Source organism: Aotus nancymaae, unplaced genomic scaffold, assembly GCF_030222135.1.
Source record: "Aotus nancymaae isolate 86718 unplaced genomic scaffold, 86718_ANA_hifiasm-v0.15.2.pri h1tg000018l, whole genome shotgun sequence".
In the NCBI taxonomy this organism is placed as follows: domain Eukaryota; kingdom Metazoa; phylum Chordata; class Mammalia; order Primates; family Aotidae; genus Aotus; species Aotus nancymaae.
The window spans coordinates 23,538,802-23,550,452 of record NW_026988430.1 but is presented as its reverse complement, the minus strand read 5'-3'; the positions used below and the strand labels follow the sequence as shown (position 1 = coordinate 23,550,452).

The window sequence follows — 11,651 nt, the reverse complement described above, 5'->3', positions numbered from 1 at the left end:
TCAAAGATCAGCCCCTCTCCCCTTCCCAATCTGGGGAAGGAGCTGGGCCAATTAACTGGGGCGCAGAGTTCGTGCCCTTTCCCGCTTCTCTGGAGGTGCTAATGGTCCTCAGGGCTCCGGCCCTGCTCCCCTTCCACCTGCCCCCAAGGGGCTACACATGGTTTTGTGATTTAAAAAGAGAGTTGTGAGAGCAGTTGTTTTGCCCATAAAATAACAATGTTTTCCAATTATTGAGAGTTTACAATTTACTGGGCACCGTGCTAACCCCCCGTGAGGCACGATGTCCTCATTTTACAGAACAGACACTGAATGTCCTAGAGGATAAGCGACTTGCCTTGGGCCAACCAGCCAGCAAGAGACAGGTGGGACTGGAGTCTGAGACTGCGTCTTGTTCACATGGGGATTCCAAAGGAAATGAAAGTGGCCAGGTTGGGATGCCCAGCAGACAGGGGATGAAAACCTACGGATTAGAGGTTGAGGGAGGAGGTAAAAGGAAGGAGCTGCTCCAGGTGCTTCATCCCCTGACCAAGTTTCCAGGACCCTCAGGAGAGAGGAACAATGACAGCCTCTGGTCAGCGGAAACCCCTCTCCCCAGCATAAGACTCCCCCCCTCCGCCGCCGTGTCACCAGGAGCAAAGGCCCAGAAGTGAGAGCCACTGAGCTCTGGGCTGGGTAGGAGGCTGCCAGAACTTTCTGGAGCACCTCCCCCAGCAGGATGAGCTGAAGACCACCAGGGAGGTGTTAATGAAACAGGGAAGCTGCAAACAGACCCAGGAGTGATTCCAATCTGACACCTCCCCCACCCAGCCCCCACCAGTAATGAGCTGGGACCTGCCCTTCTCCCCAGAGAGAGGAGTGAGGGGAGAAGGAGGAGTGCTTGGGCATTTTTTTTAGCTTCAAGAGCCTCCTTTTATCACCGTCATCGTCATCATCATCATCATTGCGACTAAAAGCTCACATTTATTGAACACCTACTGTGTCCCAGGCACTGTGCTAAGTCTTTTTCATGTATCCCATCGTTAACCCTCACCTATGAACCCTAAGCCTACATAAGTGGTATGCTTATCTCCATTTTACAGATTAAGAAACTGAGGCTCAATCAGGGTAAGTGACTCGCCTAAAGTAGAGCCTGCCCATGTGGACCCAGCGCTGTCTGACACCCTGCCTTTGGTACGGGACTTCTAACTCGTCGAGAATTCCTGCAGCGGAGCTGTATGTGTGGCCTCGGGGCTGGAACTGAGTGGTGAATAAAGGCAGCGTGCCCAGTGTGCGTCCTTCAAGTTCAGAATTGGGAAGAAAGACACTGGTAGACTGAGTCGATGGGACTGGGACGGGTAAGATGCTGGCCTTGCCACCACGACTCCATCTGCTTTCCCTGCTCTCTGCTTCCACATGTGTACACCGCGAAGGGGCCAGGGAGCTCCGGGTTGCGGGTGGGAGGAGGAGGGACCTCCAGCTCTGTCTATGCCTGGGGAAGGGGAAGCAGAGTGATCTTGGCTGCAGAGAAGGTCTGAAGAAGTGGGGGGAGGTTGCTGGGAAGACCCCTGCCTCTCAACCCCAGGAGGGAGGGGCTGAGCAGCTCTACAGCGGAGACCCATGTTTGTAAACACCATTAATCAGGGATTAGCAGATGGGCATGCTAATTGCACCTGTGGAAGTGAGAAACCTCAAGGTTGATTACATTTACAAACTGTGGGGATCCCTGGCACCTGGCCCTGCAGGAGTGGTGGTGGTGGGGGGGTGCTGTCTAATTTAGGACCCCAGCCTAGGGGGAGGGGGGCCGACAGTTTAGTCTCCTGCCAAAAAAATATCCCAGGCCTGCAGCAGGGATCTGGGGTGCTGGCCTTGGTTCAGCTGCTCTGGGAATACCAAGTCACTGCCAATTCCTCTCAGACACTTCCCGTCTTGGCATCTCTGACTCTCGGGCCCTGAGGAAGGGGGCTCCTGCAAGTGTCATTCCAACCCCTCTCCTCCCTCAACTCTCTCCAGCAGTTCCCAGGGGGAAATCAGTGTGCACTGCAGCTGAAAGGGCCCCCCGGAGCCTACAGGGAAACTGAGGCAGGTTGGTTGGAGAGCACAGCCCAGTGCCCTGACCTCTAGATCGGGCCCCAGAGGCTTCCAGGAGCAGCTACCATGCTCCTCCAAGCACGGGCCTGAGGGCTTTACAGGTATGGTCTCGTTCAGTCCATACCACCATAATTTTACAGATTATGAAAACTGTGGCTTGGAATTTAAAGGACATTTCCACCTTTATACGTCTAGCAAGCCACAGAGCTGGAACTCAAAGCAAGCACTGTCTAGCAGCCAGGCTCCTGCTCCTAACTACCATTGCTCTCCCCTCTGACTTCATTCCAACTCTGCCCTGCAGGGAGGGGGTGGACCCCCACCCAGCCCCTTCACACCCACAGACACAGCCTCCCCAGCTCCTGTGTACTTAACCCACACTTGCTGAGCAGTGTCCACTCGGTGTACAGGCACCGCGCCAGGCACCAGAGGCTGCTCAAAGGAGATTCAGACCTCATCCTCCTCATCCTTAGGACCTCAGGCCCTCCCTCTTTGTTGGGTGACTGCCTGTATAAAGGAAATGACCACACATTAATGTGTGTGTGTCCTGATATTTATAGCCTCAACCCCCTTTGGTTTCAGTGAACCTGTCTTCCCAGAGGCCAGCCAGCCTGCTGCCCAAGGAGTGAAGCAGGGAGAAGCCCCTGTACCTGACTAAGCCCAGGAGAGTGTTCTAGATGGCCCAGACCACTGGCACATGGAAAGCTGATGCACAGCATGCCCAGGGCAGGTTAGATAGGGTTCCAGCCACCCTGGAGGCATCTGTGGGGTGTGGGGGTACCTGAGTAGCCCCTACTCCAACTTCTAGTTTCCTTATTGGGCAAGCAGAGCTCAACTCGGAACCCCATATGCAGGAAGCACTGGGATGCCTGCATTCATTTTCATCAAGTGTACTGGGTTTCTCCAGAGAACAAACCAACCGTGTGTGTGTTCAAGAGATTATAAGGAATTGGCTCACGCAATGATGGAAGTGGGTAAGTCTCAACAGGTACAGGGTGAGTCTGCAAGCTGGATGCCCAGGAGAGCTGATTAAGAGATTGCAAAGGGGAAAAAAAGCATCTAGAGAGACTGAGGCTGGGTGTGGTGGCTCACGCCTGTCATCCCAGCACTTTGGGAGGCCAATGCAGACAGATCACCTGAGGTCAGGGAGTTCAAGACCAGCCTGGTCAACATGGCAAAACCTCGTCTCTTCTAAAAATACAAAAATTAGCTGGGTGTGGTGGTGCACTCCTATAATCCCAGCTGCTCAGGAGGCTGAGACAGGAGAATTGTTTGAACCCAGGAGATGGAGGTTCCAGTGAGCCGAGATTGTGCCTGGGCAACAGAACAAGACTTCATCTCAAAAAAAAAGAAAAAAAAAAAAACCCAACACATGGCTCCTCCAGGGATTCTGATTTAATCAGTCAGGTGCCTCTGGGCTTCTGAAATCTTAAAAATATCCTCCTCCTTGACCCCAATGACAAGCTGAAGTGAAACGTCACTACACTAGGCTCTTGGCCAAGAACGAAGCAGGGATGGGTCAGAGCCTGCGTGGTAGTCAAGGGCAGGGAGCTCACACTGATCACAGGGTGATCAGTGGAGTTGATGAAGGGATTCTGTCCTCTTTCTTGAGGAGTAACTTTGACTTTAAAAAGATCTTAGGCCCTTCCTAGGCCAGGTGCGGTGGCTCATGCCTGTAATACCAGCACTTTGGGAGGGTGAGGCAGAGGATCTCTTGAGGCCAGGAGTTTGAGACCAGCTTGGCCAATACAGTAAAACCCTGTCTCTACCAAAAAAATATAAAAATTAGCCAGGCATGGTGGAGCATCTGTAGTCCCAGTTACTCAGAAGACTGAAGCAGGAGAATCGCCGTGAACCCTGGAGGCAGAGGATGCAGTGAGCTGAGATCACATCACCCCATTCCAGCCTGAGTGACAGAGTGAGACCCTGTCTCAAAAAAAAAAAAAAAAAAAGCGAGCTTAGGCCCTTTTTAAAACAACTTCAAGTGTTGCTCTAAATTGGCATCGCCATTAGAATTCTGAGAAAACTCCATTGCAGATGGATTACAGAGAAAAGGGGAGTACCATGTATTGAGTACCTAACTCATATGAGCCACCGAGTTCCTGTTGCCCTCCATATTCTCCCAAAAATCCAGGAAGGTAGGATGACTCCCCTTTCGCCCAGGAGGACACAGAGGCCCAGGTGTGCCCAGGTGGGTGAGGAGCCTGCCGAAAGTCACATAGCAGTCAGGACTGCAATTTCGGGGTTGCTACCCTCTGAAGCCAGGCTCCAGGAGGGGTGATTTTTGTCTCCCAGAAGCCATCCTACAGTGTGCAGGACGGCTCTCACAACAAAGAATTCTCCAGCCCAAAATGTCAGGGGTGCGAAAGTAGAGGCCACCTGCCCTAGTGGTTCTCAGCCTTGGCTGCATGTGAGACCAATGGTGGCGCTTTCGACAGCCGGATGCCAGGTCGTGCCACACCCATCATGTCAGGCTCTCTGGTGTCAGCGTTGGGTTTTTTTTTCAAAGCAGGCCAGGTGGTTCCAATGTGCCGCCAAGACAAACATTTCTATGTCACGCACACTGCCGGCTCCTACTGCTTCTGTGGGAGCAGAGGGGAGGAGCGCCAAATCTGTCTCGGTTGTACAATCCACGGCAAGCCTGCCCCCAGGTCCTCCCCTTGAGGGGAACTGACTCAGTCACCCGTAGGGTTCCCAGTGGGGTGGGAGGTGTTTGCTAATTTCCCCTCGCCTCTCATGGGGCTGCCGCCGGGAGTCTCCCTGCAAGGTGGCTGTGGAAGCGGCCTGAAGACTGGACAGAAGAGCGAGGCTGCCACCTAATGGAGGAATAGGCCAGAATCGCCCACGTGCTGACTGACGTTTTATTGGAGCCTCACAACCCTGAGATAGGTGCCGAGGTCGCGAGGCACAGGAAGATGAGGCCTGCGCTCAGGGCTCTGCGGTGGGGGCCATGTGTGGCCCTGTGCGTGCGCACTGTCTACCCCACATCGAGGCCCCGCCCTCTCCACCCCCCACATCCTCACACACACATTCGGCAACGACCGGTTCCAGAGGAACAGGGTCCCTGGGTTGGGCTGCCTGCCTCCCTGCAGGTGTCTAGACCTCCCCCCGACTTCCAGGCAGGGCATGGGAGGACAGATTCCCTCCATGCTAGCCCATCATGGAAATCAGCAAACTACCATATCCTACTACAGGTCCAACAACACAACAGGAAACAGCTTCCTCTGGCCTCCACAGCAGTCCCCTTCCCCGCGCAGACTGTGGTCAATAGACATGGGCCTGGTGCACACTCAGGCAGAGACTCCCGCACACTGGAGCAGGCGATGCAGGTGGGCAGTCCCTGACTCCAGCACGTGCACGTCGCGGACAGTCCGCCTCAGCCCTCATTTTGCTTCTTTCTCTGATCCTGAAGACAGCCCTGGGTGCTGAGCCACGCTGAGTCCTTCGGATCGGGCTGAGGGTTCTTGGGAGTCTTGGAGAAGTTGCCTTCTCTTCCCCTCTGCGGGGAAACCCTTCCTCTGGCTGCAAATGGAGTGAAGAAGAATTCCTGCACAGACACAAGGAACAGGCAGACAGACAGAGGAGGAGGATGTCTGGAGACTAGACATGTGCCAGGCAGCCCCTCATTTCATCAACAGGATGTATTTTCCCCATTTTGCACATAAAGCAACTGAGGCACAGAGACAGCTGGCAAATGCGATTGGAGGGAATCCAATCCCACCTGTGTGATTAGGGGGAGAGGAAAGGGAAGGGGGACAAGACGCACCTGCAACCACAGAGACGTTCAAGGACTCAAATCCAGGAGGCAGCTGGCGCCAGGGCAGGATAGTGAGGAGCAGCTGGCAGGAGGCCTGCACCTCCTGGGACAGACCTGAGCCCTCATTCCCTGTAGAGCATGGGGCCGAGGTTTAGGGCTGCCCAGCTGGACACCCAATTGCTCAGGAAATGTAATCTGGGCAAAGAAAAGCAGGGACATCCACTTACCCAGCACAAGGAGAGTAGGCCGATCCCAGAGGAACTCCAAGGAGCTCGTGATGGGGATCTCGGAGGACTGGGGAACCTTGGGCCCTGGGCAGCCCACCGTGCCAGCCACAAGCCAGCCCTGCTGGGCTTTGGTCTGAAATGGGGAAGAAGATATCACGTTCTATCTTTTGTTTCAAGACATTGAGACGGAGTCTCACTCTGTCGCCCAGGCTGGAGTGCAATGGCACAATCTTGGCTCACTGCAATCTCTGCCTCTTGGGTTCAAGCGATTCTCCTGCCTCAGCCTCCCAAGTAGCTGGGACTACAGGCACTTGCCACCATGCCCAGCTAGTTTTTGAATTTGTTTTTTTTTCTGAGATGGGGTTTCGTCATGTTCCCCGGGCTGGTCTGGAACTCCTGGGTTCAAGCGATCCTCCTGCCTTGGTCTCCCAGAGCTAGGATTATAGGCGTCAGCCACCGCGCCTGGCCCTCATATTCTAATTCATCAAATCTTCATCAGAGCCCGTGCACTGTGGCTCAAGCCAGTAATCCCAGCACTCTGGGAAGCTGAGGCAGGCAGATCACCTGAGGTCAGGAGTTCAAGACTAGCCTGGCCAACATGGTAAAACCCCATTTCTGCTAAAAATACAAAAATTAGCCAGGACTGGTGGCGGGCACCTGTAATGCCAGCTACACAAAAGGCTCAGACACAAGAATCTCTTGAGACCGGGAGGCGGAGGTTGCAGTGAGCTGAGATTGTGCCACTGCACTGCAGCTTGAGTGACAGAGTGAGACCCCATCTCAAAAAAAAAAAAATCTTCAGCCAGATCTGGTGGCTCACACCTGTAATCCCAGCACTTTGGGAGGCCGAGGTGGGTGGATCACCTGAGATCAGGAGTTCGAGACCAGCCTGACCAACATGGAGAAACTCCATCTCTACTAAAAATACAAAATTAGCTGGGTGTGGTGGCACATGCCTGTAATCCCAGCTACTTGGGATCCTGAGGCAGAAGAATTGCTTGAATTCCCCTCTCACTCTCTTGATCTCCTAACAGTCAGCCCCTCCTGTCACACTGAATCCAAGGCCTTGTCAAGGTCACCAATGGCCTCCATGTTGCTGCATTCCGGGAGGCGGAGGTTGCAGTGAGCTGAGATTGCTCCATTGCACTCCAGCCTGAACAACAAGAGCTAAAGTCCATCTCAAAAAATAAAAAAAAAGAGAGATGGGGTCTTGCTGTGTTGTCCAGCCTGGAGTATGGTGGCACAATCACAGCTCAGTACAGTGTTCGAATTCCTTGGCTCAAGCCATCCTCCCACTTCAGCCTCCTGAGTAGTTGAGGATACGAGCACACACCATTGCACCCAATTTTTTTCTTTTGCTTTTTTTTTCTTTTTTTTTTGTAGAGACGAGGTTGCACAGGCTGGTGTCAAACTCATGGCTTCAAGAATTCCTCCTGTTTATTCTCCCAGGGTGCTGGGATTATAGGCGTGAGCCACCTCACCTGGCCCTGGATCTCTTTTCCATATATGTTGATCTCTTGTTGGTCTCATCTAGTCTCATGGCTTTAAATACTATCTGAATTCAACCCCCCACCCCCGCCAACTGTATATTCTAGGCTGGACCGCGCTTCCGAGTTCCAGATTCACTCCTCTACTTGCCCACTCCACAGCTGCTGTTGTTGTTTTGCTGTGAGGTGGGCATTTCAAACCTAACTTTTTTTTGTTTTTGGAGACAGAGTCTTGCTCTGTCAGGCTGGAGTGCAGTGGCGGTCTCAGCTCACTGCAACCTCTGCCTCCTGGGTTTAGTAGAGACGGGGTTTCACCGTATCAGCCAGGCTGGTCTCGAACTCCTGACCTCAGGTGATCCACCGGCTTCTGCCTCCCAAAGTGTTAAGATTACAGGTGTGAGCCACTTCGCCCGGCCAAGACCCCATCTCTTAACAACAACAAAACAAGATATCCTAGGACTAAACTCTAGGAAATGCTAATACTCAGATGTCAGGGGGTTGAGGAGGAAATACTAAAAATGTCTCTCAGAGGGGACATGGTGAAGCAGAAGGAAAGCAGGCGAAGAGTGTTTCAAGGAGGAAGGAGTGGTCAGCTGTGCCAGATGCTGCAGATGAGTCAAGTCAGAAAAGAATTGAGCACGGACCCTGGAATCCAGCAACATGGAGGCCACTGGTGACCCTGACAAGGCCTTGGATTCAGTGTGACAGGAGGGGCTGATTGCTATGAGATCAAGAGAGTGAGAGGGGGATGTTTGTTTGCATGCTGAAGAGAGTGTAAGAGAAAAGTGGATGATGCAGGAGAGGGGAGAAAAATTGCTAGAGTAGTGTCTGTGAGTAGGCAGAAAGGGACAGGGCCCCAGCACAGGTCCCTGCGTGGGACACCTCCAGCTCTTCCATAGCAACAGGTGGACGACACTCTCCAGGCCAGATGCTGATGACAGTAGGGAGATGTGATGACTGGAGCTTATGCTCCAGTGTTTCTGCAGAGGTGTTCTGCAGTGTTTCTGTGTTTTCAGACACTACCTGGTCAGGAGCTGAAAGTGAAGAGAAGGAACCTCATCTCCTATCAGGCTTGGAGAAAGGGGCTCCCTACATAAAGGGGAAGCCAAAAAATGCTTCTGGAGATATGCTGCTCAATATAGTAGCCATTAGCTACATGTGGCTATTAAGCAATTGAAAGGTGGCTAACTCAAACTGAGATGCATTATATGTAAAATAATTTTTAAAGGAATGTAAAATATTTCATTAATATTTTTAAAAGGCTGGCACAGTGGCTCACGCCTGTAATCCCAACACTTTGGGAGGCCAAGGCAAGCAGATCACTTGTCAGGAGTTCAAGACCAGCCCGACCAACATGGTGAAACGCCATCTCTAGTAAATACAAGAAAAAAATTAGCCGAGTGTGGTGGCATGTGCCTGTAATTCCAGTTACTTGGGAGGCTGAAGCAGGAGAATCCCTTGAATCCAGGAGGCAGAGGTTGCAGTGAACTGGGAAATGAGAGTGAAAACTCTCTCTCAAAAAATTAATATCAATAATAATTAAAATGATTACATGTTAAATAGATATTATTTTGGATATACTGGATACAATTTATTTAAAATGTCATCTGTCTCTTTTTACTTTTCAATGTAGTTACTAGAAAAGCTAAAACTACATATGTGGCTCTCACTATATTTTTATTGGATAGCATCGTTCTAGACACGTCCCAGAGCTCTCCTGCTTCTTAAGAGGGAAATTTCTCACCCACAAATGGGGTGGGACTGGGAAGCGCTTTGGTCAGAGGGGATTCCATATGTGGAGCAATACTGCCCCCTTGTGTCCAGCGAGGGAAGCACAGATGAAGACGCCTGGGAGAGGGGTTTCCAAGGTTTGTCGCTTGCTAGATATTAATGGCATAAAGGTCTCCTTGTTCAAAGATCCTTTCAAGCTGTGTCCCTATTGGATGGACTCAGGTCTCCTGTCCACCAGCTCCCCACAGCTGAACAAAATGCATTTACTGAATGAAGCCCGACCTAGTAGGCAAGGAGACACTGAGGCTGACTTACAGAAGAGGCAAAGTGATGCATACCTGGGGAAGGGGTGCAGGAAACGGAACAACGCTAGGAGAATTCAGATAGTACTCCATCTGTCGTTTTAAAAACTCCAGAACCCTTCCCTCCCCAGAGGGATTTAGAAGGCCGAAGGAAGCGATGTCAACATGCCCCTTTCTCTCCCCTACCAACTGCTAGCTGCGTCCCCTTGAAGAGGCTGCGCTGGGCTCATATCTGCTCTTTCCCCTCTTGCCCCTCATTACCTGTAAAAATCCGGTGAGATCATCAGTGGAGAATACGTCCATCACCTCCATAGCCCCCGCGCTGGCCTTGCTGACTACTGGAGTGAGCGGGCAGCTGCAAGGTTTCCCCGTTCCCCGCATTAGGATGGACCATCTCAAGCCCGGCTCCCTACCCTCCCCGGGCTCCCAAGGGCTAGCGGGGTGAGAGTTCTGGGACATTTAAGTCTGGCTAAGGGATCACCCAAGGGTCAAGGTGCTTAGGAACTCAGCTGCGTCTCCAAGTTGGGGCACATGGAAAAGGGGGACGTCCGTGCCTGTTTCTCCGGCTGGTGATGATCTTATCCACTCCGAGGAAGTGAGCGGAACGCAGCACAGCCCCAAAATTCCGGGGATCCTGGATCCCATCGAGGACGAGCCACAACTGCTGGGGGTCGTCGCCTGGGCTCGCCTCCCCGGCCTCAGTCCAAGGCTGGGGCCGCAGGGGGCTCACCTCCATGCAGACACCCTGGTGGACCTGGTAGCGACACATTGCGTCCAGTTTCTGCCGTCTGGGCCGCAGAACTGGAATGTCCCGCGCCTCAGCCATACGGAGCAGCTCGGCCCGCTCCCCCTGCAGCCCAGCTTTACCCGCCTGGAGCAGGAGCCGGGCCACGTAGCGGCGGGCGGCCCGCAGAGCCAGGAGACAAGGGGACAGGCCAAACAGAAGCTCCTGCCGCGAGGTCGGCACCAGGTCATCCAACAACAAGCGGCTTAGCTCGTCCCCACCAGGTCGCTCCCCACGCCGCGCTGCATGGGCGAAATGACGGGTGACGAGGCGACCCCAGGTCGCGCCCCGGACGGTTGAGAGCAGTCCCATGGCGCACTCCAGCCGGGGACTCGCCCCCTGCTGCGTCCCCGGGAGGGGTAACCCCCGCCAGAGTTCGCTTCCAGGGTGCCAACACAGGGGTGAAGGGTACTCGACAGCTGCCTCCGCCGAGCTCTCTCGGACAGGAACAAACAGCCCAAATTACCTACAACTAGACTACCAAGCTACGAACACCCCTCTCAGGCTCCCACATGGGTTCATTCGCTTCCGGGTTAGGGAGGCCCCGCCCCTTCCTGGAGGTTTTTTTTTTTTGCGCATGCGCGGTCGCCAGGCTGATACCATAGCACCTCCTACAGGGCTAGAGGAGCGGCGAGTTCCACCGCATTCCGGCGGGCGTGGGAGACGGTGCTGCAGGCTGAGCTGCCCTACTACTGGCTGCTTCCTGTACCCTTCGAGGTCCCAGGAGGCTGGGGACTGCATTCACCCACGCACAGAGAAGGTCACTTTAAGGAGATGGCTTGGCCTTCCTGGTCAACCAATTCAGTCTTTTGCCTCCCTCCCCACATCCCGGCGCTGGTGATTTTTCCCAGAACTTCTCACTAGCCCGCAGGAGGACCCCAACAGCCACTTCCTATCCCGGGCCGCTGATTCTCTTTTTAAGTGACTCTGAGCCTGTCGTGTCCCTGCTGACAAGCCCACTGATGCCCCCGTCCCACAGGTAATGGCCAGACTCTTTTGTGCAGCACTCACTCCCCCAGTGATCCAGGAAGGCAGGAAGGAGCTGCCTCTTCAGCTCCATCTTGCTCCTGCGCTTAAGTTCTGTGCTGTTCGCACAGCACTGCATCCTCTTCCAGGCCTCTCAGTCTTACAGACTGTTTTCTCTTTGTCTTTGTCAAACTACTACACATTTTCAAGGCCCAAACAAATGCATTCCTGCTACTTAAGGTAATCCGTACTCCCATGAGTGAGGCCCCTAATCCACCCAGCTTCCCACCTACCTGGAAGAAATTCTGAGACACGAGCACCCCTGATCACAGA

At 53.3% G+C, this 11,651-nt stretch overlaps 1 protein-coding gene across 1 annotated transcript; it reads right to left on the bottom strand.

Moving 5' to 3' along the window:
* Positions 1-4,911: 4,911 nt before the first annotated feature.
* On the bottom strand, positions 4,912-11,605 carry MRM1 (mitochondrial rRNA methyltransferase 1). Its single transcript, XM_012445545.2, has 5 exons — positions 10,123-11,605; positions 9,830-9,923; positions 6,049-6,181; positions 5,831-5,950; positions 4,912-5,611 (listed from the first exon to the last, which is right to left on the bottom strand). Exons 1-5 carry the CDS (start codon positions 10,662-10,664, stop codon positions 5,448-5,450), a joined length of 1,053 nt encoding a protein of 350 aa, XP_012300968.1. The 5' UTR covers positions 10,665-11,605; the 3' UTR covers positions 4,912-5,447.
* Between the last annotated feature and the right edge of the window lie 46 nt (positions 11,606-11,651).

Excerpts from the sequence above, each read along its gene's own strand:
- MRM1 (XM_012445545.2), bottom strand. The coding sequence starts at position 10,664 with ATGGGACTGCTCTCAACCGTCCGGGGCGCGACCTGGGGTCGCCTCGTC. Across the intron at positions 9,924-10,122 it reads ATCACCAGCCGGAGAAACAG|CTGCCCGCTCACTCCAGTAG; the intron begins GCACGGACGTCC and ends GAAACCTTGCAG. Across the intron at positions 6,182-9,829 it reads ATCTCACCGGATTTTTACAG|ACCAAAGCCCAGCAGGGCTG; the intron begins GTAATGAGGGGC and ends TCCCCATTTCAG.